Below are 25,685 nucleotides of genomic sequence, written 5' to 3'. Positions count from 1 at the left end.
CGGCTTTAAAACGTGTCTTCTTGGTTAAGAGGGGCCTCTACATATATAGCGCCAGGAACATTCTCCCCTATCCGATGTGGGACATCACAAACACCCCCCCATGCAGACACAACGTCCTCGTTGTGTCCCATGGGATTGCGGGGCCAAACAGACAAAGCCAAACAAACCCCCACACCGGGGTCGGGGATCGGCTCTGATACCATTTGTAACGACCCGCACCCAACCGTGTAGATATTGTCCGCTTTGGGCCCAAGAGGGCCCTCACGGCTTTAAAACGCGTCTTCTTGGTTAAGAGGAGCCTCTACATATATAGCGCCAGGAACATTCTCCCCTATCCGATGTGGGACATCACAAGACACAAAATAGAGGAAAAAAAGGATCAAAGAATTATACTGATAACATTAAACTTGCCTCACAATAGGATTTTTGTTGAAAGAAAGTTCATATCAAAAAGCATTGCTGCTATTTCAAAATTGAACTCTCTAACTCAGTATAATCCACTTAAAAATACTAGAACTGATCTCACGTTCTCACAGAGCTCGGTCTCCTTGTTCCCTGGTTCAGCTTCCCACTTGGAATGGCTCCTGCTGGCCCTTTCTTTGCTTTAAGATCACTTTTTCTATCACTAGCTTCCTCCTTAGACCCTTTTCTTGTTTTTATGGGGTCACTGTTACTATCACCAGCCTCTTGCTTGGTCTTTCTTCTTGTGTTTCTTGGACTTTTAGTGACAACTTGGCTTGGGATACAGCTTTGGATAGGGCTTGGGACAATCTTGCATAGGGCATGCTTGCTCTGGACCAACTTATGATTTTTTGGAGGTGAAGGTTGCTTTTTCTCCATCCTGTTTCTCTTCCCAATCATCCTGTCATTATCTGAATACAAAATAACCAAGTGGATGGAGTTAGGGGCCCTTGAGATAATAAGTAAAGATAATGTGGATGAATTTTAATGTACACATCCAAGACATCAACATGCCTCAAAGAGAGAGATCTTTGAAATCAGAGTCTCAGCAACACTCAAAATGTTCAAGCAATATGACTTGTGTGATATTGCAGTGGTATTGAGAATATTACATTCCAGACCAGCCCTCATTCTTTATTGTCATTTCTCCGTTCAACTAAAAACAAATTAGCACTATTTTATTATAAGAAATATCTGATTGATTCTCCTGTCTTCTACAAAAGGCTTCAATTATTTTCAGATCATGAATATTCCTCCTGCAGTCATGCTCCCATTCATGCATGGAATTAGCAAGAGATCAACCAAATCTCATTTTGTTGTTTGAATAGGCTATGTCTGGCTCCAAGAAAAATACCAAGGAAAGAGAAAAACAAATGGCAAAAAAAATTATCTTCTTGTGTTTGGATCACATGGAAAAAGGTAAGGAGATACTAAGCAAAGAGGGTGAAAATGCTAAAAGATTTTCCTCCAAGTTTTCACCAAAAACTTTGAGAAAAAGATGGGGAAATTATGAGGAAAGTGCATTCCTCAACCTTTTTTTCTCTTTCATAGATAACCAGACCAAAAGAAAACTATTACAGTTTTTCCTTATATTTTTTTTCTTTCTATTTTCTTCCCCTCAAGCTTTCCGGGAATCAAACATAGTCACAAAGTTCAATTGCTTTGAATTGGGACAAAATCTCTATAAGGAGTGTGCCAATAAAGGCTGGTTGTCTATCCTTCCATGATCTCATACAATGTAAACAGTTCAAAAATGCATAGGAATGAACTGTTGAAAACCACCTCCTATAGCTATTTATTTTATAACATCAAGAAAGCCCGTACACAATTTTCCTTTTTCTGCATCTCTCATTATTTCAGAGACAACTCAAATACCCAGAGAAATGTTCTTACCAGTATTACAAGTGATAAAGAATAGAGTCAAGGAAACAAAACAACATGAAGAGAGAAACCACTATCCTAAAAACTCTTCAAGAATTTTTCTCACAATTTCTGACTTCTCAAGCACTCTCACATATGCTATCCAACTTATTTTGAAATAATATAAGCCATGTTCATGCACATGCAATGCATGTTCCATTACTTCTAGTATAAAAACCAGAAGCCCCTTTTCTCCATTTTGGATGCTCATAGAAATTGTTATAAACAAAATATCAATTATGTTGCCAACATGATGGCATAACAAGTTTTCTAAAACCATTTCCTGAATCTAGTTTTCCTAAAACAAGGGCTAAATTGAAATTCTATCAAATAAAATTTAATCCTTCTGTTTTTTCATCTAGCTAATAGTTCACAGAATCTCATAAAAATAGCTGTGATATCATCATCCCCAGACTTCTTTAATTTCTAGACCTTCAAAAGGGCAACAAGAAAAATTAACCCAGGCTTTATAGTTCATTCTCTCATTTCTTTCCTTAAGGAGTTATCCTGCCAGTGGATTTTATTTGTTCATGACTCCACAGTTTCATGGCATCAAACATTAAATGCATATAAATGACAGTTTAATTTCAAAAGCTACATAGAGGGAAAAAAAAGTAAAGAAATTGTAAATTTATATGAAAGAAATGTAATACCAGGACTAGATAAAACAGCACGTGGTCGTAAGATTGATCTAGCTCTGTCATTCTGTACAAATTCTTGGTCTTTGTTTCCTGCTTGGGAAATCCAGGGGTAGGCTCTCAGAGATAATTGCAAAATATCTCAACAAAAACCAATGAATGATTTGTTTGTCATAGATTGCATGAGAATAAAAATTAAACCTATAGGAACAGAAATCATAGGCACAACTGCTCTTGGCATATACTCCTTCACTGTAAATAAAAAAAACACTCCATTAAGAACTTCAAAGATCAACTACAAATCGGTATATAGAAAGCAGATACAGCTAGAAACTATAAATATTATTGCATAAGGAAGCTAGAAATGGCTACATCAAAATAAACCAGAAATATAGAATACTACTTGCCAGATTTTCTCCCTCAAAATAGAAGAAGTTCTTCCATATGGTGCACTCATCTAATTGGAGTCATTACTTGAAAAGATAATGACAAAGTAAAATATAAGAGCTTTAAAAGAGACTAGTCCATTATCCAGGGTGCTTTACGTGCAACTTCAACAAAGTATGATCACCATAATAATTCTTAGGGATAGTTAGACTTATATCTTCTGAGGTTTCCAGAAATTATGTGGATACCACCTGCAATTTCTGAAATTACATTGAAACCTGTGGACCACCAGTCAAATAAAAAAATCACCCATCCCTTGCCATTAGTCAACTGTTTGTTTGCTGATGAAAGCTCTTGATTAAAGATAGCTTTCAATTAAATAGACTAATCCTAATTAAACCTTAAACTATTACAAATTAAAATCCTGATAGAATATTTAATGAATTTTTTTATGTTGATCCTAATTAAATTAATCGCTAAATAATTTTAAACAATTAAAAATGTTCTCCATCATCTTTCTCCATTCCCTACTTTCAAACCCTCATTTTGACCTTATCTCCTCCTCCTTCTTCCCCCACCCCCCCCCTTTTTTTACTTCAAAATTTGTTGGGTTTGGGTTTCAACTTTATGGGAATTTGGGTTTTCATCATGAATTGGGTTTTGGGTTTTTCATCCTCATCAGGGTTCTTGGGGAAGAAGGTGGGAGATCTTCATCTATATATAAGTCAGTAAATTTTGAATCCAAATCATATTCACCTGATGTGAGACTATAAGAGTAACCCCACTTGAATTTCAGGTCAAATCAAGAGGTTTGAGATTGAGATGATATTTTGACTTTGTAACTCAGTACAAGAATGAAATTGGGTGACACATTGAAGCATTAGTTTCATCTACTAATGCTCTTTTTGGTTCTATCAAAATATTAAGGAAAAGAAAAAAATGCTAATGAAAATTATTTTCTCATGTTTGATTCTACTATAGAAAATATGGAAAAAAAAACAAATATAACTAAAGTTAGTTAGAAACTTGTGCATTTTCAAATTATTTAATCTTTATATAGAAAAGTTAAAGTAAGTGAAATGAGTAATAGTATGGCATGAATGGCTGTTGCTTGCTACTGTAAATGAAGCAGCAATCATGTCTTTTTTTAGTGCCTAGCTGTGTTCATAGTCCCTATTTTTTGGTCTCATAGAGGAAATAAAACGTTGTCTTTTTCAGATGTTATTTGGTGTTTTGCTGTTGAATGACTTGGAACATGGAACATGGTCAAGGCCTGTGTGCCTTTTTGGGTTTTATCATTGGATTTCTCATCCTTATTCTAGTGGAAATTCTTATTCTTATCCTTGTGGGTTTTTTCATCATCAAAAGCTGAATGTCAGAAAGAAGAATATGATTTGGGAGGAAGAATGTGGAGAGGAAGAAAATGAGCAGTGATGCAAGGAGAAATGAGAAACAAAATAAAAAGACGACATCATTTTGTATATAACAAGTGTTGTGTCTTTCTTGACCATGGTTAGGAGACAGACTTACAGGAGTTCCTGTAATCACAAGAAACCTCAGGATATGGGTAATTTTTCCTAATAACTAATTGCCTCCGGAGATGTTAGATGAAATCATACATAATGAGCTTATTTGCAGTGTATAACCTCTGAATGACTTATTGGGGCTTGTTTTTGCAGGTAAAAAGGTCAATCCACCTTACTTTGAAACAGTTTAGTCCTTTCTATGCAATGCTGCAGTTGTCAAACACATGGTTTTCGAATCGCTTTTCCCTATTTCGGGAGGAATTTATATATATATATATATATATATATATATATATATTTTTAAAAGCAAGTGTAGATGAAAACATTGTGTTTAGAAATGCAAAAAGTGCTTCTCTTTCCATCTCTTAAAATGGTTTAAATTCTGCTGCAAAGTAGGTGGTGCCTGTCTTTAAACATGATGTCTATTCCAAACTGTATGGTAACGGATCGTAATCATCAAGCCAATTGCAATTTGAACTCTGGCCAATAATAGAAAGTAAGAAATCGTTTCCTTCCATTGGAAGTTTTATTTAAGCAGCCATATGCCTTTCCCCTTCAGAGCCCCAGGCTCCAGAAATGAAGAATGAAACCATTGTTGAGTAACTACCAAAGGAAATGATATGATCATGAACTTCAAAAGACGCACAAAATGAACCCAATTTCGCCCAGACAGCAAATGGATCATAGAACTAATCTAAAACACAAAAAGCACCCACATATTTCTACACACGATACCAAAAGGAATAAAGAAGTGATCAAATTAATCCCAAAGAACGAGAGAAAAACATACCAGGAGAACAAGAACTCCTCTTTGGATCCCTTTCTGCATATCGATCATCCTGGTCTTGTTCCTTCACCCTCACTTTGGGATACACTTCAAAAATTCAAACAGAAAAATAAAACCCCATCTCAGAAAACAAAACATCAAACCCATATTTCTTATTTCTCTCAAGAATATAATAGATACAAACCATGCAGAAGCAAAAAAAAAAAAAAAAAAGCAACCAAAAATAAACTTACTTGGCTTTGGTTTGGTAGGTAGTTGGCTCCTTCAGTTCTTGAATTGAAAGAGTTATCTGGGTTTGAATGAAAAGAAATGAGAAGAAACATATACGTTGACTCTGAAAAATTGAAGGCAGCAATTGTGGCTTTACGTGATTGATTTGAATGTTACTCACGCGGCACTTGATATATTGCGTAGGCCCCACCAAGCACTCTTTCTGGCCGTTGTGTAATTCGAATTAGATACGACTCTTTCCATCCAATAAAATGAAAAAGAGAAAAAAACAAAAAAACAAAAAAAACAAAAAAAACAAAAGGAGATCGGGTGAGGGGAAAACTAAAGCAACACTCGGAACAGGCGATTTTAGCTTTGGAAAAACCGCCGGTGTCCCAAGTGACTAGCCAGTGCTATTCGGTTCCCCCTCAAACCCCACCCCCATCAACGATGGCATGAAGCATCCATCTACGGCATAAAAAAAAACCCAATCCTTTAATCTCCTCATCAGTCCTGCAGTCGCTGATGGATGTATCAACAAGGAGGCATGGAGCTTAAGAGATGTGGAGAGTCTTGGGTGGTGATGGTGGTGGAGATGAGGGTGGGGGATTGAGGGGGACCCCCAATGCACCAGGGCGATTCAAACCTCCGGCAACGGCGTCGAGCCCAAACCTGCCCCTTCAAAACCCATTTTATATTTGTTTTTCTGAAGAATCGTAAATTTTCGGGTTGCTTGCCACGTTCTACGCCCCCTTCGGACCCATCGGCTTTCACATTCTTTTTGTTCAAAGAAAAAGTAAACTATTTGCTCAACTACAAGTATGCTCTTTTTTTTTTAATTAAATATTACATAGAATCACGATTCATCACTATGTTGTTTTCAGGGAAATTTGAAGGAAAATATGGAAGAAAAAAAAAAGAAAAAAATTATAAAAAAACCCAAAGAAAAATAAATTTTAAATTTTAAGTGAATAAATTATTTTTATATATTAATTTAAATTTATTTTAGTTATATTAATTCTTTTATATGGGGTTAAATAATTTAAATATATATAAAATTTTAATTAATTTAATCATATTTGATTTATTTTTTCATATTTTTTTATAATAAAATTAAATACGAGATAATCATTTTTTTAATTTTTTTAATTTTCTTTTATCAATTTTTTAAGACAAGCAAAACTTCAAAATTTTAAAATTTTAATAAATATTTTATTATAAAAATAAATGTTTCAAAACATCATCAATCATTTATAATATTTACAATATCACACTCTCAATCAGGGTATTATCTTAATATTTTTCTAAATAAAATAGTTGAGGATCCTAACATAAAAACTTGGAAAGAAAAATTATATTTCTTTAGAATAAAATTACTAAATGTAAGAATATGATATTTTCATTCATTGGATTAATTTCCTTAGCCTTTATTTTCATGCATTATTTAATTATCTTCGAGAATTAATACAAATTTACAAAGTAGTCATTTAAATACCAAGATTGGGCCTAAAAAGTGCCTCGTGTTATATTTGAGTTAAAATTTAAAGGCGGGTTTGGTTAGCAGACATTTTATTAGGATGAACATCTTACATCACATTATGATTATGTTTTATGTTCATGTCTTTTTGTGGACACCGCATTTCAGCTCATGCGTTTCCTACTCAATGGCGAACTCGACTTTTACTTTAAAAATGATTTTTATTGATTAAAAAAAAATGACTTGGAGTCGCCAATTATTTTCGTTTTATTTTAAAAGGGTAAACAAAATAAGAAAGAAAACCCTAAGTGCGACTCCTTATTTTGGAAAAGGGGATTTACAAAAAATCAGATCGGGTTAGGGGGTCAGGTTACTTATCGGGAAGGTATGGTAAAGACCGTAGCACCCCTTTAAGCCCCTAAAGTCGGGTCTCTACTAATAAAATGAAGCTGTTGTGACAATTGATGTGGAAATCAATTAATACTTAGGGTGATCATGCACGTGAGGGAATCAAAACACTTAATAAATAATCGATCGAAGTGAGAACGGGGCATGCCTTGGCATCAATCGATCAATGTACTATCAAGAAGGGAGGTTAGTACACAATTAAAAGAATAATCTCATACATGTCATAGAGCAGAATGAATCAATCATGTGTGATAATCAAATCAATCAACCAATCGTAAAATCACTTATGCAGGGCCCCCACCACAGCCCGTTTATTTTGCATGAATTAATATCACAGATTCTATTATTCCAGAATTATAAAAAATTCATTCACGCTTATTAAAATCAAGAGGAACGGAAGATCGTTTGAAAACCAGAGCGGAATTAAAATTATTTGAGAGAAAATTAGACTTTTGAAATTTAATTGAAAAATTGGAATCTCAAAGATCACTAGAAAATTGGAGTTTTAGAGTTTATTTGAAGATCAAACTCTTAGAGGTTGAATGTGAGAATGTGAATTTTAGAAATCGAATTTGAAAGAGGTTGGAATTTTGAAAATGATTTGAGGGTTCGGGATCTTAAAAAAAAGATTAAGTTACGAAAATTGGGATTATGAGGGTTAAATTTTGAAAAGGATCAGGATTATAAGTTATTTAAGAAGTAGAAATTATGAAAGTTGATTTATAAAAAATTGGAAATCTTAGAAGTCATTCGAAGGCAGAATTTATAGAAATAATGAATAAAATAATAGTGATAATGATAATAATAAGTAGCGGGATAAATACGGGGATTGGAGCATGGGAAACTGAAAATTGAGTTCAATGATTGAGAATTTTAAAAGAAACAAATAGATAAACATAGAATAATGTTACTAATTAATCAAAACGATATTTGGACGGATGAAAATGAACAGTGAGATTTGTGAGATTAAAAATTAAATTAGGAAGTCAGGTTTTTAAAGAATTGGACTTTGAATAAATAAATAAATATAGGATGACAATTCTGCTTAAGGAAAATAACATTTAAATGAATAAAGGAGAATAGTGGAATTTTTAGGTTTGGAAATTAAGTTAGGACATCGGATTTTTGAAAGGGTAGACTTTAAATAACTAGATAAAAACGGGATTGTAATTTTAATTGATGAAAATAAGATTTAAACGAATTATTGAAAAATTAAGTTAAAGCATGAGATTTTCAAAGGGTTAGACTTTAAATAAATAGGTAAATAAGGGAGGATAATCCTAATTGATGAAAATAAGATTTAAACGAATTGTGGAATTTTTAGAATTGAAAAATTAAATTAGGGAGTTGGATCTTTGAAGGATTAGACTTTAAATAAGTAAATGAATATGGGATACTAATTCTAATTAAAGAAAATAACATTTAGACCAATAATAGAATTTTAGGATTGAAAATTAAATTATGACATTGGATCTTTTTAAAGGATTGGATTTTAAATAGATAAATTAATATAGGATGATAATACTAATTAACGAAAATAACATTTAAACCGAATAAAAAGAATAGTGGAATTTTTAGGGGTTTGAAAATTAAGTTCAATGATTGAGATTTTTAAAAGAGATAAACAAGTGTGGAGTTTTTCTAATTGACGAAAATAACATTTAGGTGAATAGTGGAATTTTTAGGATTGAAAATTAAATTATGACATTGGATTTTTGAAGGATTAGACTTTGAATAAATAAATATGAGACAATAATTCCTAATTAACGAATATGACATTTAGACAAATAAGGTTTGAACGGATTATTGAAAAGTTGAATTAAGACATGGGTCATTGAAGGGTTAGACTTTGAATAATTAGGTAAATATAGGATAATGATTTTAATTGATGAAAATAAGATTTAGGTGAATTATTGAAGAATTTAAATTAAGACATGATTTCCTTGAAAGATTTAGATTTTAAATAGCTAGATAATGTGAGACAAATAATTCTGATGGATGAAAATGAGATTTAAACAAATATTTTGAAGAATTAAATTAAGACATAGGATTTTTGAAGGATTAGACTGGATAGATGGATGGATATAGGATAATAATTCTAATTAATGAACATAAGATTTAAACGAATATTTGAAGAATTAAATTAAGGCATAGGGTTTTCAAAGGATTAGACTTTAAATAACTAGATAAATACATGATGATAATTCTTAATTGATGGAAACGAGATTTAAACGGATTATTGATAGATTAGATTCAGACATGAGATTTTTGAAGGATTAGACTTTGAATAACTAGATAGATGCGGGATTATAATTCTAATTGGTAAAAATAAGATTTAGGTGAATTGTAGAATCTTTAGGATTGAAAGATTAAATTAAAGCATAGGATTTTTTGAAAAATTACTTAAGGACCTTTGTTTTGAAAATATAATGTAAAGTTTAGGATGTAGCAAATTTATCGAGACCAACATAAGTGAATTTTATACAAGAATTTTCATATATGGTGATCAGACATAACTAGAGGAGGGAAGATGAGATATAGGTTATTATAAATTTTGAAAAGGATATTCAACCTTAATACTTTGTCTTTTAATTGCCTTTAGGTTGAGTTAACTAAATTGGTAAAAATAAGATGACAAATAAATGGGAATGATTGAATTAATTAATTATGGATATTAGAGGTTTGTTTGTTTGTTTTTTTTTTTTTTTTAAGGATTATTTAGGAATTGGGTAGCCTAATGGGCTAACTTGAAGTGGGCATGGGCCACTTTAATAAGGGGAATTGGCATAAGGCCTTCATCAATGTAAATGGGCTTGGGCTCCAACTTAAGCCCAAGTCCAATGACATCAATGGGCAAAGCCCAAGGCTCCATCTTTAGCATAGGCTTGGGCCTGGGCTCCAAATTCAAACCTAAGCTCAAAGCCATCATGGGCAAAACTCAAACAACCCTTCTCAACATAGGCTTGGGCTTGGGCTCCAAATTCAAACCCAAGCCCAAAGCCATCATGGGCAAAGCTCACACAACCGTTCTCTTCACCGTTTGCCTCTCCACCCACGGATCAACATCAAAGGGAGCCTTCCACCACCGGCGGCACGATGAAGAGGGGAGCCGCAACGGTGCGATGAAGAGGGGAGCCGCGACGACGCGATGAAGAGGGGAGCCGCGACGACGCGATGAAGAGGGGAGCTGCGGCGGCGCGATGAAGAGGGGAGTTGTGGCGGTAGTCCGACGACGTCTAGAAGGTGCTGCCGCCATTGGAGGCTGGTGCAGACGCGCACATAACTGGAACGGGTGATGGCGGCTGGTGGCGTGATGAGTGGATGGCTGCAGGTTTGGGGAGCGTGGAGAGTGACGACGCCATGCGTGTATGGAAGGTCGTGAAGCTCTCCAGGCCTCTGACAAACGCGCCTCTGATGAAGATGGCATGAGTGATGGCAGGTATGAGGAGGAAGATGGTGGAGGCAACTTGCATGTTTAGACCCCATGCGTGCGGAAGGGCGGCTTGGGGAGTCCTTGTGGAGATGGGTATGGAAAAGGTAGTCATATTTGCATGGCTCCCATGCACAAAAGTGGATGAACTCGAGGTGCTAGTAGAAAGGAGCTCATACAACTAATGGGATCCAAGAGCAAAGATGGCCATGACAAACGAGAAACTCATGCAAACCAAACAACATGCATACATTGGCAAGGTATATGGAGGAATAATAAGCAGCCAAAATCAGTCAACAAACCTATAATATTCATACCTGTGGAAGTATCTCTCTAGCAAAAGCCCACAAGACTCTAAGTTTGCTCCATAAAAATCCCTCTACTCCCCTTTTTTTCTGGCTCCCTCTATAACCTCCTTCTCATTTCGGTTTCCTTCCTCTTTTTTCTTCTTTTTGTCTGCAGCTGATGCTATCTTTTTGGGCAAGCCATTACCTCCCTTTTTGCTATTCATCACCTCAGCAACATGGCCTTCTAACCACCTTCATGGCTACCATTCCTCCTTGGCTGCCCGTCCCATCTAGCTGGTCCCATGCGTAGGGAAAAGGGGGCCCCCACTTATCTCAGGTGTTGCCCAGCTCCTCCAAAAAATGCAATGAAAAAAATGAAGAGAAAACCCCCCTTCAATTCTCCCATCAGGCCCTCATCTTAACAGGGGTCTACACTTTTTTTTTTTTTTCAAATATGACATCAATTGATGTTTGGAAAATTATTTACTCACCTGATACTTAGATTATATTTGGTTTCCGAAAACTATTAAGGAAAATAATTTTTTCATATTTGATTTCATTATAGAAAATATAAAAAATATATAATTAAAATTTATTAGAAATTTATGCATTTTAAAATTATTTAATATTTATAAAATGGGGGAGAATAAGTGAAACAAATTTGAAGAATGATATAAAAATAATTTATTGACTTTGGATCTAGTTTTTATTTTCCTTCGTTTTTTCTTTTCTTCTATTTTTCCTTTCTATTTTCTTTCCTTCAAATTTTTTTAGGAACCAAACATACCCTTTGGGTTATTTTTTATTTTTTATTTTTTTCCTTTTATCTTTTTAATTTCAATCTTTGCCAATAAAAATAAAAGAAAAGTGAAGAATTACTTCATTTTTATAAATAAATCTAATTTATTCATGACATGAGGTGATGGGATATGATATTTCTATCTTGAATAAAAATTAAATTGAAGCTATTAATTTCATATGTGATCATGTTATAAAATAAATTGACAAAATTCTATCTCATCATAAATCATTTCTTGGTGTAAATTAGGTTATATACCTAGCTTAAGGGATTTTTTTAAAAATAATATTATTTTGATAAATATTATTAAAATATCAAAGTGCAAAAATTATTAACAATTTGTATGAATTAACAATAGAGGCACCATGCCATCAATGGGATCTCATATTCTTAAAAAAACAGGTTTCATGTGTAATGTATAAATTCATCTTTAAGGCTGTGGTAGCTAGAAGTAGTGCTAAAGTAGAATTAAGGGTAATAGCTCATGACATTTATGAATTAATGTGGCTGAAATTATTGTTATAAGAATTGAAAGTAATGATGAAGTTACCAATGAGGATATATTGTGATAACAAGGTTGTTATTAACATCTCACATAATCCAATATATCATTACAGGACCAAATATGTGGAGATAGATAAACATTTTATCAAAGGAAAAATAAAAGATGGGGTCATTTGCACGAATTATGTTACGACCACAAAACAAGTTGTGGATATTTTTACAAAGGGGCTTGTCAAACCTTTGTTTGACAAATTGGCAGATAAGTTGGAAATGTTTAATCTATTTAGTCTAGCTTGAGGGGGAGTGTAGGAAAATCTATAAAAAAAAATCTATTTGTGTAGGATATTTACTTGTTATTAGTCAAGTGGTTAAGATGCAATTTATTATAGTCAAGATAAGATTTACTCTCATATTTTTTAGCTAGTTAGGTGTTCATGGTCAAGCTATAAAGATTGGTTGTAATAGTTAAAGAAAAAAATAATAAAAAATTCAAGTAGTGCTTTTGTTGTTTCCTTCCTTGTGTTAGCTTTTAATCTCCTTTTAAAATTTTAAGCAATTTTAAAACATATAACAAATATCAGTTTAACCCAAAGTAAAATAAACAGGGAGATGCAAATAAAGATTTTATAAATGGTTCGACAATTATCTACATCCACTTCCTCTTGCTTCAATCTAAGCTTGAGGTTCCTCCCACTAATTCAAGAATTCTTCCAACTAAAATCTTCAAGTCTTGTATAATTGTATTCAAGGCTCTAATATGCATTCACAACCACTCAAGTAATCCTTTACACTTGAAATAAAATTTTAACATAATAAAAGAAAGAATTCTCCCTAAATCGAATCGATATAGTTTATATATAAAAAAAATTTAAATTGATTGTCCCAATGTAGTTTGGTAAATTTTATTGGTTCAATCGATTTTTTGCACACCTTTACAATCAACATTGGTTGATCAGGAAATATAAAAACTAGTAAAGAGAGCCATTTGCATCTTGGTAGTCTTGCATAAGATAGTGAAAGGTAAAGATAGGTATCAATTTCATTTTAAGAGGGGTTTAGGAAGCAACATGAAAAAACTATTGTGTGGGTGTTTTGTGATTGAGATTCCTCCTACTAACTCTTATTCAAGTGGGTGTTCTTCGAGTAACTAATCCCTACATAAAAGTTGTTTGGAAGACAAACCCATGAGGAGACAAATGATTCGGTAAAGTTTCAATTACTATTTTGAGCTTTTGGGGCTACTATAAAAGGATTAAAGCATTGCATACTAATAGTATAAGTTGATGTTATTTTTTTATTTATATGGGGAAGTTGTTGATTATCACTAATTGATGGCACTGCACATCTCTTCCCTCTTCTTTTTGTTATTATGGAGGAAGAGGGAACATTTATTTGGTTTTGGTTTCCATATGAATTCATATACAACATATTGCAAGAATTCTACAAAATTAAAATTTTGATTGGATTTGTCTCCTTAATAGATAAAATTAATGCAACAATTAAGAGATGAGTTATTTAAAGGGAGAAAAGATGTGTTTAACATTGATTTTTTCTTATCTACTATAGAGACAAATTCAATTTTCCTTTTTTTTTTTTTTACTATTTCTTTTATGAATGGGAAGTCATATTTTTGGGAGACAAGTTTCACATGGATCTTGTTGGTATAAATGCTTATATCTACCAAATTTCTTTTTCAACCATGTCGATATGTGGACTTTCACTACGAATTGGCAAACAAATGAGTCTAATAGTACCTCAACTACATTGGGATGAACTTTTGCACACAAAGATAATAGGGAAAATTCTGCATATGCCTCTCCGATAGTCAAGTTAGTTTAGGATCAATAAATGAAACTTAATAAGAAAAAATTGAGTCTGAGCTAGTAGCTTACTTTTCACATCAAGTAGAGAGTGAGAACATATGAGAGTAAGGGATAGAAGGAAGCAATATATAAGAGACAACAAACTTGCCTTTTTCTAGGTCTTGAACATCTTTATGTAGTCTCCATTGTCTTAGCAATGGTTGTTTGGCCTTATTTGGGCCAATGGTTACCTTGTTGGTGTACAAACATTGGGCTAGGGCACCAATAATTAGATAATTCTAACTTTTTAGGTGTTGTGTGAGCTTTTTCACAAAGGGAGTCGTTGATTGGTTAGGGTTGTCTTAAGTGTCAGCCAAAGGATCATCAAGGATGTACGCGTATTAGCCAATGGATGCTAAACGACCTTGTAGGTATAACTTTATTTTTATGTAGCCCTTTTTTAATGCTTAGCTAGATAGAAGGTTCTTGTTAAACTCTTGTGTCTAGTTATGAAGGTTTGGGCACCGCTCAAGAACTTTTCTTTGGTCGAGACTTTTTCCACATAGGAGCATTAGAGCTAAGATACAATGGAATGACAAATGAGATGGGGGCCTAATTTGTAGGTAGGAGTGACAATTCGTGTTTATGAGTTGTGTTTGTGTCATGTTAAAACCTAGATATCCTACCACATAGGTCAACCCAAACTTGACACAAATAATAATTATATTAAAAACATAAACCCAAATACGAAATAAAATAACACATTGTGTAATCCATTTAACTCATTTAACAAGTAAGTCCTTCAATTTAATAATCATATTAAATTACATCTTATACAAGTATATATGATTAATATCTCAACTAAACATATTTATGATTCAATTGATCTATTTATTTAAAAATAAAATTAAAATGAGTCAAATATGAATTAAATAGTTTAAAGTTATAATTATGTTAATTAGTAGGATTATTAAATGAGTTAATTTAAGTCAAATATATATTATATAGGTTGATAAAAAAAAATTATTTATTCAATTAGCTACATAGGTTAAAACTAATTATACTTAGCCCAGATTTGTACAAAAACATATTTGATTCAAGTCATGTTGGCTAGCAGTATCGATCAATGCCCCCTCTAGTTGTAGGCTCTAGTGTTCAAATTTGTAGAGTGGGCAAAGGGCCTGGGCCAATCAGACGTGTGTTTTTATTTTTATTTTTATTTTTATTTTATATTTTTAAATAACCATATTCCTTTATAAAACAGACTCTTAGGGATAGGACAAGTTGATGCTCTTGTCCAGGATAGAATTATCCCTGCCCCGGATAGCGTTGAGGGGACTAGGATTTTGAACTGCTCTAGGGCCCAGGGTTTTGGGAATTTTAGGGTTTATGGCAATGTGGCATAGAGCTAGGTTGTGCTCCACTAGCAAACTCCGTAATTTCTCCACAGCTGTACGACAACATATCGAAGACGAGGGGGATTGGTTCTACTCCTCTGAATGGTGGGGTGACCAGTCCGATGGCCACACTGTTCTCCGATCAACTTCCGACAAAGGAAACGGCGTCGTCTCCGTTGTTGCTCACCACTCTTCCAGACCGGTTCCTCCCTCTACCTTATTTATATGTGCCTGTTGTGTGTCTATTTAATTGTTTACTGATTGAATGGATTGATTAGTATTATTAGTCCCCAGAATTTTGAATGTTCTGTATACTTCCAATGATGGAATTCATATGGCTACTTCCTCCTTAGCTTTGAGGTGGCAAATTTCAACGAATATTTAAGCATTCCGACGTTATAGTATTTGGGTTTGAGCCATTCTAAGAGTTCCTTTTCTTTGAATTTTCAACTGATTTTCATCATTTTCTGAATGAAAATTTGAATATATTGTTGATTTTTTTCTTCTTTATTTTCAAGGTGTAATGAAACCAGTGCAAATCAAAGTTTAGATACCGTGAAGTTGAATCTCAGAGAATCATTACTTTCCGTAGATTGTCCTACAGGAGGACATGCAATAAGTTAGGGTCATTGTGCTAAACTCAAAAACGCCTTGAATTGGATAGATTACCTTTTAACTTCAGTCTAGGGCTCTATAGAGCCTGTAGCCCATATGGTTTTCTGTTGCACAACTATGTCTCAAATGATCTTTGAGAAACTAGATCAACATGGAACATATGGTTCAAAACTGAACAAGGGAGAGGGATGGGTATTCATTTTGAAACATTTTACTGACAGGAGAATTAAATGTGAAAGGTGAATCTCAAAGATAGAACACACCTAGAGGGGGGTGAATAGGTGTTATTGACCAAGTTAAAAGGTCTCCCAACACAAGTTATTTGACCTTAAAATTTTTACAAATTTTCCTTCTCTTTACAAACACTTTCAAACACAAAGCAATGATCACAAGTAAATATGAATGCAACAACACTCCCCAACAAGATTAAAATGCAAGTCACATGCATATGTTTCAATACTCCCCAAGATTAATTCATAAAACAATTGTCTCCTTAACTTATTTCCAATTACTACAAGATATCATTAACCAAAATGAACAGAAGAATTATTCAAGATATTCAATGGATAATCACACTTATTTCAACTCATTTTTCTTTCATTCAACCTATATGCCCAAGTAGTCAATGATATTAAAAACTGAAAATAAATCAAAGAGTAGAGAATGAGAGATCAAAAACTGAAATTTTAATTTAGAAAACCTTCGAAGAGATCAAAAACCATAAAAAACATTCACTATGAAGAACAAAAACTGAATACAATGTTTTGCCTAGCTCAAGCCTACCAATCCTTCACGGACCACTTGACTAGTACTTTGCACTTTCAGCTTCTCACCTTCTTCTTTTGGAGCACACTTGGAGTTCACACCAAGCTCGATCTTGGCCTCTTTTTGAATCCACATAAGAAGAAAATGAGTTTTTACCCAAACCCACATAAATTAGAAATTGAGAGATGAATGAAGAAATCAAACCATTTTTTTTCTCAAGAAAATTCATTGAAAACAATTTGGAAAACAATAGGAAAGTTGAATTTTCTTGGCAACCAAACAACCCAAAATAGGAAAGGAAAAGAGAACCAAAAGGGATGGCTGCTGCTGCGTCTCTCTCCGTAAACAAGAAGCAAGTTTTGAGTTTTTAAATGAAGGAAGCCCTTGATCCAATGGATGAGATTTCATAAAAAAAGTGTAAGCTGGATTGTTCTTGGAACAGAGCATTTTGAATACTTAGTAAAAAAAAAAATGCTTCATAAACCTTTCTAACTCCTTAAAAAATATTTTAAGTGAAACAACATTTAAATAATATGGTTGATTCAATTCCATTCAACTCCAACCTCAACTACATACCTTAGTCTTTTGAAAAATTCAACAACTTAATCTTCATTAGGCAAGTAGTCCGAATAAGGATTGGAAAAATCGAGTTAGGAGACACTTAAGAATTTTGTCTGGAATTGCCAATCTAGCTAAACACTCACAAAATGAATTTGGACACCAAATATATTGCACATTGCTGTTTGATTACTAATTCATGGTGGGTAAAGCTGTAAAGCTGTTGGGCTTATTGTTTGGACTTGTTGTGTGGGTTAGTTAAGCATTGGCTATGCATCTTATGTTAATTAAGGAAAAAATTGTAGTGGCTAAGGTTTTTGTTTCTCATTTTTACTGCACACCACTTATTCATTTCTTCATAAACCACACTGAATTTGTTTGTATCAGAATTAAATAATTCTTGAATGTTGTCAAAAAAAGAGTCTTGAAAAAGCAGTAGAAATATAATTCTTTTGCTCTGAGATAAGATGTCTCTCTCCTTAATACATTTTTTATGGGTTACTAAAAAATTTCTGGCAGGAATTTTGGTTTATCCTGGCTTCATGGCTCTCTCATCTTCTTTTCTGCAATTTTTTCCCAATTTATTCCAACTTTGAAGTTTTGTTGTTACCATGTTGTAGCCTGTAGGTAGTATTTCTTCGATGATGTTCTTGATTTAATTTATTGCAGAGTGAAATTCATTGGCCAGGAATGGAGAGATGGCTTCAGGAAAGGTATGCAGAGATGCATCCAGGTTCTGAAAACAACGAAAAATTCAGGATACTTGGTTATCAATGGCGTGTGCTTCGCTTCAATGATGAAACTCGCCAAAGCACTGCTAAAATAATGGCTGCTTACCGGGAATCAGATCCTGGTTCTGTATTCATTATGCAGCAGGCGAATTGTCTGGCTGTTCCATGTAAATACCTTCACTTTTTTTGGATAATTCTGCCACAGTCGCTCTTCCTGAAGAACACTGTAAATTCATCATCTCCTTGTTACTAAAATTTTTACTGTTTTTGTTTCATTAAATGTCATCCTTCACCATGGTGTGACTAGCATCATCTTCTTCAAAGTCATGACACCTTAGTTTGGTGGATGCTCTTTTTGTTATTCAGACTGACATGGAATTGGTGGGATCATGAGGAAGCATGAGTTAACATTATCTCTGCCTGCTCAGAAAACCTGTTGATTAGGGTGAGATTACTAGCATGGATTTGCGTGTTTTAGTGATGGGTTTATGGGAGATCTCAATATTTTGATGTTAAAGGAGCTGAGTCTAATATTTGACTGTGTGGAGCTCTTGTAGGTTCCCTTTTTTTTTTAATTTTTTTTTTTTAAAAATAAGCTCCTAATATCTATTGATCTTGGAGTGTTCTTTTGTTTGGTTGCCCAAACTTCCAAGCTTAGAAATGATTACCCTTAAAAAAAGAGGAACTCTGACCTTGGAGGATTATTTGAAATTACATATCCTTAGTGATTGTCTTTGGATTTTGTTTCCTGTTTATGGTCATAATGAGTTTAGGCTATTGCTTTCCTAGTTTTCTCTTTGAAGGAAATTGTTTCCAATTTGCATCTCCTCTTCCTTCTTCATTTTTCTCTCAACAGAGTGAAAAATGATTGGAAGAAAAAGAAGTTACCAGCTAAATCATAACTAGAGATATTGGATAGAAACAATTATTCATAAATTTTCTTGCCATGAGCATTGCAAGTGTTTCAGCCAATCCCCTATAGTAACTAAAGATACTGTAAACATATCATTTTCTGCTTAAGAGCATTTTCTTTTCCCCATGGATTCAAGCAAAATGTTTCTTGATTCTTTGTTAAGGACTTTAGTGGCTTTGCAATTAATATTTGCATCCTATCTTATTGAAATATTAATGACTTTGTAACTACCAAAAAATATCGAAATTCTGAAAAAAAAAAAAAAAAAAAACTGTAATCTCATAATTAGCATCACTATATTCTTCCTGGAAGTGAAAATAAAAGGGGAAAAAAAATGAGAAACATAACCACTGTATTGTGAGTTACGAATATTTTATGCAACTGGACACTCAGCAGTATGCATGTGTGCTGATCTATCTTTGTGGTTCTGTCCTAATTTGGTTTCTCATCTTAATTAATTATTATTATTTTTTTGAATAATGAAATGTTTTGGGTGATATTGATTGGTATCAAGTTTTTATGATCGCAGAGGTCCAGATTCATAGTTTGTGACACTTAGCACTTAATTACATACAACTGTAGCTTGTAATTTGTTCCAGTTATATGAATACCATTTTGTATGAAATGACTAATTGATTGAAATTTTCTTCAATTTTGAGTTGGGAGAAATCCTTGCTGGAAAGAAGTAGATATGGCAAAGAATTATTAAGTTCTACTTCCCCCAATCTGGTCTTATTCTAGTGATTTGGTTCTTTGGAAATTTATTTACGGGGCCCTGTACTTAGCTGTTTTTTACTCTCTCTCTCTTTCTTGGTTGAGGACATAAGAATTTGGTTTCTTGACAGAATGTTAAATAGATAATACTGTCTAGTCCTTGTTTATAGTTATCCTTCATATTTATCTTTGTTTTGAAATTTGATATATTTTAACTCAACGATTGCCTTAAGAGAAAAAAAATCTCAGTACTTGTTGATGTCTGTGCCATCCAAGTGAAGCTTCCTAGGTCATTTGATCTTTCATTTAAGATTAAGGTTATGTTTGGTTTTGGAAAGTACCAAGGAAAGAAAAAAATGAGAAGGAAAATGATTTTCTTATGTTTGGTTGTATTATGAAAAATATGAAAGAAAATAAAATATAATTAAAATAAGTTAGAAACTTGTGCATTTTCTAATTATTTAATCTTCATATCGAGCAGCTAAAATAAGTTATTTAAGTTTGAAGTATCAAATAAAAATAATTTATTGGCTTTAAATCTATTTTTTATTGTTTTTCACTTTTCCCTTCTTTCTATTTTTCCTCTATATTTTTTTTCCCTCAAATTTTCCAGGAACCAAACATAGATTAAGTATTATATATATATATATATATATATATATATATATATTTTTTTTTTTTAATTTACCTTTTGATATGTCTAATGTCATTTTGCAGATCTGAAGAGTGTGTTATCAGTTGGGTTGGCTAGCATAGCATCTTGTAATTATGATCTCATGAATGCAGTAAATGGGAAGAAGACAATGAATATTTTGTGCATCGGCCATGGTGGGGGAAGCCTACCTCTATTTTTGGCTAGTAAAATTAAAGGTCATTGAACTTCAGTTTTCTTAAATCATAATTCATTACTTTCTCATTTGGAAATCATCAAGCATTCTTTACCCTGCTATGCCTGTTTTGATTAGTGTTATATATAATAGAACATTGATTTGTGATAAGAATGCTTTCATTCTGTTTTCATGTAATTGCACTATTGAAGTGGAATTTGGCACAATGATTCTTTCACATGTTTAGATATGGGGTGTCAAAATCCCAAGAAGAGATGAGTTTGTATATGAAGTGCTTTGATTGTATGTTAGAAGCAACCTTCAGTGGAATCCCAGGATTAGATTGGTGAAATTTATGTTTCATTTTTTTCAGTGTTGAATCCAATAGTGTAGTCTACAAACTGAAAAAGGATTTATTTATTTTCAAAGCTGGAATCCTTGAAGTGATTTTAGGATCTGATAATGCTTTGTCCAACACTCCTGAGATCAGAGCTGTCTGAAATACGTAAGCTCATAATTATGGTACTATTAACCCCATCTTTACTGATAGACTACCCTTTTACGTGGACTGAGAAATAATTGTGCCATCTGAAAACGATGAAGCCATTGTCTTTTTTTCTCCCTGGTGGCCTGGAAGCACTCTATTTAATTGATACATTTTGAGATGTTTCTCTTTTTCTGCAGTATGCTTTTATCTTCGCATATCTGGAGGCTTCTGCAGCCTGCCTATGCTGGTTTCTCAACCTGGCTTTGAAAAATGCTATTAATTTGATTTGAATTGATTTTATTTTTTAAATTCTAATTGCATTACAGTCTTGACTCATAATTTGATGCTCCTTTCAGGTGCTGTTGTTCATATAGTTGAAATTGACCCTCTTGTTATCTCAGCCTCAACCCAAGCAATGGGGTTCCCGCATTTCTCAGTCATGAGCCCATCAGGTGAGCGTGTTCTCTCAGAACCGGATCCAATCAGTGAAGTATTTTGGAAAGGTGTACATGAGAGGCTCTTTCTCTTCGAATCAGATGCGGAGGAGTTCATCCAGAATGCCAATAAAATCTATGACATGGTCTTTGTTGATGCTTATGATGGTGATGACATCTTTCCCTACAAGCTACGGGACCCAAATTCCCCATTCCTCAAAGCTCTCAAGAACCGGCTTAACTCTGAGCATGGGACAGTAGTGGTAAACCTTCACTCAGATTCAGACATTCTGGATAATGTTGGGTCCATTCCTTCTCCACCGATGGGAAGGTATGTTTCTGGAGTATGCCGAGCATATAAGGATGTGGTAGCCGGAAATGGAAGGTGCGGGTTGGGATTCACAGTTTCAGCTCCTTGGGTGTGTAATACATCTCTTGCTGTGTGTAGAGGGTTCCGGACAGATGGTGGTAGTTTAGACAGGGATAAGGTTCTGAACACTCTAATATCTAAATCCCTTGAAGTGGAAAATGTTATGAACTTGCCTTTCTCATGTTTGCAGTATATAAAGAGGGGCTTCATTCTTGCTGATTAGTCTTTGAAAGCCCAGTCATGGAAGCAGTTACCCATGATCCCTGGTTTTCTGCCAAGTGAATTTCCAGAAATTGGGTTGGCTTCCTAGTTGTTTGTTCTACTTCTACCCATTCCAGATTAACAGCACAGACCATCGGGTGGTTGTACCAATTTTGGCTTCACTTTTCAAGGGGGTGAAGCAATCAGAACTACTCATCATTTGCACCAAATAAAACTCTTTTCTGCTGTCAGCATTTGTGTTTGATTATACAAACATGGAAAAAGGGAAAAGGAAATTTTGTAAGTGTCTTGGTGTACAGTGGTTGTGTGCTTGATAAATTAATAGCATGAGCTCTTGGAACTTTGAAGGGAAATCATTTACATTATTTCTCCAACTCACATATAAATTTAAACGATAATGAAAAAATTCGAATAATTCATATGGGGTATAATTATAATTTAGATCAACCTTTATATGATACTTTCAAAGGAGTACATCATGTTTCGAAGAGGATGTAAAAATCATTAGGAAAAGTGGGTTTTGATTCATTAATTTGAAAAAAAATTGAAAAAGGAATCTTAGTTTTTATAAATTAATTTTATCTTCGTCCACCTAAAAATGTTTTTAAATATATGTACTTTTTCCCAGATAATTATTTCATAAAATGATCTATTACTTATCAGGATAATAACACCAATTGATAATTTTTCTTGACAATTGATTTGAGGTCAATAAAATAAGAAATTTTAAAAATTAAAAATACAATTAAAACTAGAAAAATTTTAAAGTTAAAAATATAAAAATAAAATATTAACATTCATTTAGCTAAATCATATTAATAGAAAATAAAAATTCCAGAAAGAGTTTGAAATATAATGGGAGTCAATATTTTATTTTATTTTTAAAATTTTTAAGTTTTTTAGATTTAATTGTATTTAATTTTTAAGTATTTGAGTTTTAATTATATTTTTATTTTTTTAAATTTCTTATTTTATTGTTGATGTTAACTAAAATAATTTTTATTTAATTTTATTAAAAAAAATATAAGAAGATAAGTGAATTTATGTAATATAAGATGTAACATCATTATTAGAAATTTTTTACTTATAACTTGAGGATCTTGGAGAATTTTAGCAAAATGATTTGTATCTCATATTATATAATAAAAAAATTATAATATATTTATTTGTAAGATACTTTTATCAAATTAAAATGATAAATTACTTTTTTAAATAATTTAATTTAATATTATGTATTTTAAAATAGATGAAGATAAAACTGATTAATAAAAGTTGATGTTTCTTTTATATATATATTTTCAAATTAGTGAATTAAAACGTAATTTTTTTAAAATCATTTCTATAGGGTGTAGAAAGTCATTTTTGCTCTAAATAATTATTATTTCATAATTAAGAAACTAGATAAATAAAAATGAAATGATAACTTCAAAGAAATCATATTAAGATTAGGATGTATAAATTTCATACCTAGGATGTATTTTATTTTTACAAAGAATATATCTATTTTTACTAAGGATGTAATTAGTATAGTAATAATGTACAAATCGATTATTTGCCTCCTAATCATCATTTCATTCCTATGAGGTCATGGATTAAGAAATATTAAACGATAATTTGGAAGAAATCATGTTGAAACAAGGATATACAAGTCTCAGGATGTAGTTATTTTTACCGAGGATGTACAACACACACACACACTTACCATCCATGTCTATATAGTCATAAATTAATAAAGAATTTGTGATAATTTGGAAGAAATAAAGCAAAAATGTATAAAAGATAGTTAATTCAAATTTCATCCAACATTGAGTAATCAAATCAATAATCAAGATTTGCCTAAATGCTTAGGTTGTTAACCTCATCAAGGGATAACTCTTTATCATTGTCCTTCGGATTTTTTCTAACAATGCACAATATAAAGTATCGAGATCATAGGGTATCAATAAATGACAATAAAATCTATGGCCTATAGGGTATCAAGATCCACAATATTACCATAACTATATGTGTAATGATCTATTCCCTGCAAATATTGTCCACTTTCGATCCATTGGATCTCACAACTTTAAAATGCATCTACTAATTTAAAAAATTTCATACATATCCCATATGAGATATCACAATATGAACCGATAAAACCTAAAGATGATTTTTTTTTTCTTTCTATAGGTTAGTAACTATATTCTTTTGCTAACTCGGATATTGTATGGAGTTAAATATTACCTCTAAATTTTTTCATCACTATATTTTAGGAGTAATGAATTCTAAACCCAGAAGGAACAAATTCCTTTCACTCATACAAATAAATAAACAAAACTTGTATTAACACCATAAAAGACTAAGAAGAGTGTAAGAGTGTATATCCTAATTGTGTTTAGGGATAATCATATATATATATATTTGGCTACATCCTAGAAAAAGAAAGGAAATGTTGTATTGAGAAGTAGGATAGACGACACTAGTTGTGGCGCTAAAAAATTAGTCACCATTAATAATAATTGGAAAATTTTGTATTAATAAGGAAATAAAAACTTAATATTAATCCATAATACTTCTTTTCAATAAATTTATCATTGTTGTTCACAAAATCTATATTTAAATCACTTTATTGTCATATAAAAGCTAATACAAAGAAAAAAATGAAAATAACAATAAGAACTTTTAGGTTGATTTTGGTGTGGATAACATTTTTTTTTTGAGTTATATTCTCTAAAAATGATTTTTAATTTTTTTTTTCTTGAAACCATATTCGAACAATTAAAGTAAAAATAAAATTTATAAAATTTTGTTTGATTTTAATTTTCTCTTACATAAAAAAATGATAAAAATAAATATAATTAAAGTTTTATAAGATACACTTATGAGATATATAATTAAAAAGCATAATATTACATTTTCTATGATGTGTATATATATATATAAAATAAGATACGTGTGCATGCTTATAATAAATTATGGGAAAATTACCCTTTAGGGTGGGTGGGGTAAAAAAATGACTCAAAAGGGTGAGTGAATGTGATAATTCTTATGAAGGCCTTATATTTTTATCAGACCAATTTGCCTTTTAATTAAATTCTAAAATTAGAATTTTTAAAGAAAAGAAAAATTGAGAAAAATAGAGAAGAAACTTGTCGTTCCAATGCTCTCCTCGTGAAGGCTTCCTTTTCGTATCGTATTGTGTCCTCAATGACATACTCAATCTGGTGTATTCGTCTTCAGTTCCACTATTCCAATGGTGTCTCCGTCGAAGGCTTCCATTTTGCATCATCGTCATTGTGTTTCCATTTTCGACATTGTGTCTTTGACGATATCTTCAACTACATCTTTTTTCAATGTATGTGAAATACTTGAAATTTTTTTCATTTAAATATTAGAAATCTTATTTATTGTGATTTTAGTTTCTAGGGTTTATATGGGGTACTTGTTCACATTGGTCTGCATTGTTGTGGTGTTATGTTCTTTGATTTGCAAGACTAAATAAAAGTGGATTAATATTATGAAAATTGCTTCTAGATG

At 32.5% G+C, this 25,685-nt stretch overlaps 2 protein-coding genes across 5 annotated transcripts; one reads left to right on the top strand and one right to left on the bottom strand.

The window, feature by feature from the left end:
• Nucleotides 1-365: 365 nt before the first annotated feature.
• LOC117913891 lies at nt 366-6,163 on the bottom strand. 3 transcript variants are annotated; one of them, XM_034828991.1, is made up of 6 exons: nt 5,587-6,163; nt 5,453-5,508; nt 5,223-5,306; nt 2,721-2,771; nt 2,535-2,615; nt 366-872 (listed from the first exon to the last, which is right to left on the bottom strand). In XM_034828991.1, coding segments are annotated over exons 2-6 (567 nt in total). In that variant the 5' UTR covers nt 5,454-5,508; nt 5,587-6,163; the 3' UTR covers nt 366-522. The 3 variants fall into 3 exon arrangements, with proteins under 3 accessions (XP_034684882.1, XP_034684881.1, XP_034684883.1); XM_034828990.1 differs by having other exon boundaries at nt 5,611-6,162; XM_034828992.1 differs by having other exon boundaries at nt 2,535-2,612; nt 5,611-6,156.
• A 9,275-nt stretch (nt 6,164-15,438) lies between these two features.
• Nucleotides 15,439-22,516, top strand: LOC117913786. Of its 2 annotated transcripts, none has more exons than XM_034828824.1 (4): nt 15,439-15,735; nt 18,141-18,369; nt 20,547-20,699; nt 21,500-22,516. In XM_034828824.1, exons 1-4 carry the CDS (start codon nt 15,526-15,528, stop codon nt 22,168-22,170), a joined length of 1,263 nt encoding a protein of 420 aa, XP_034684715.1. In that variant the 5' UTR covers nt 15,439-15,525; the 3' UTR covers nt 22,171-22,516. The 2 variants fall into 2 exon arrangements, with proteins under 2 accessions (XP_034684715.1, XP_034684716.1); XM_034828825.1 differs by having other exon boundaries at nt 15,655-15,735; nt 18,160-18,369.
• The last annotated feature ends 3,169 nt before the right edge of the window (nt 22,517-25,685 follow it).

Source organism: Vitis riparia, chromosome 5 (genome assembly GCF_004353265.1).
Source record: "Vitis riparia cultivar Riparia Gloire de Montpellier isolate 1030 chromosome 5, EGFV_Vit.rip_1.0, whole genome shotgun sequence".
NCBI classification, from domain to species: domain Eukaryota; kingdom Viridiplantae; phylum Streptophyta; class Magnoliopsida; order Vitales; family Vitaceae; genus Vitis; species Vitis riparia.
This window is presented reverse-complemented; position numbering and strand designations above follow the sequence as displayed.

Excerpts from the sequence above, each read along its gene's own strand:
- LOC117913891 (XM_034828991.1), bottom strand. Across the intron at positions 2,772-5,222 it reads GAGGAGTTCTTGTTCTCCTG|TGAAGGAGTATATGCCAAGA; the intron begins GTATGTTTTTCT and ends TTTTATTTACAG. Across the intron at positions 2,616-2,720 it reads TATGATTTCTGTTCCTATAG|CAGGAAACAAAGACCAAGAA; the intron begins GTTTAATTTTTA and ends GGATTTCCCAAG.
- LOC117913786 (XM_034828824.1), top strand. The coding sequence starts at position 15,526 with ATGGCAATGTGGCATAGAGCTAGGTTGTGCTCCACTAGCAAACTCCGT. Across the intron at positions 15,736-18,140 it reads CTCACCACTCTTCCAGACCG|AGTGAAATTCATTGGCCAGG; the intron begins GTTCCTCCCTCT and ends AATTTATTGCAG. Across the intron at positions 18,370-20,546 it reads GAATTGTCTGGCTGTTCCAT|ATCTGAAGAGTGTGTTATCA; the intron begins GTAAATACCTTC and ends GTCATTTTGCAG.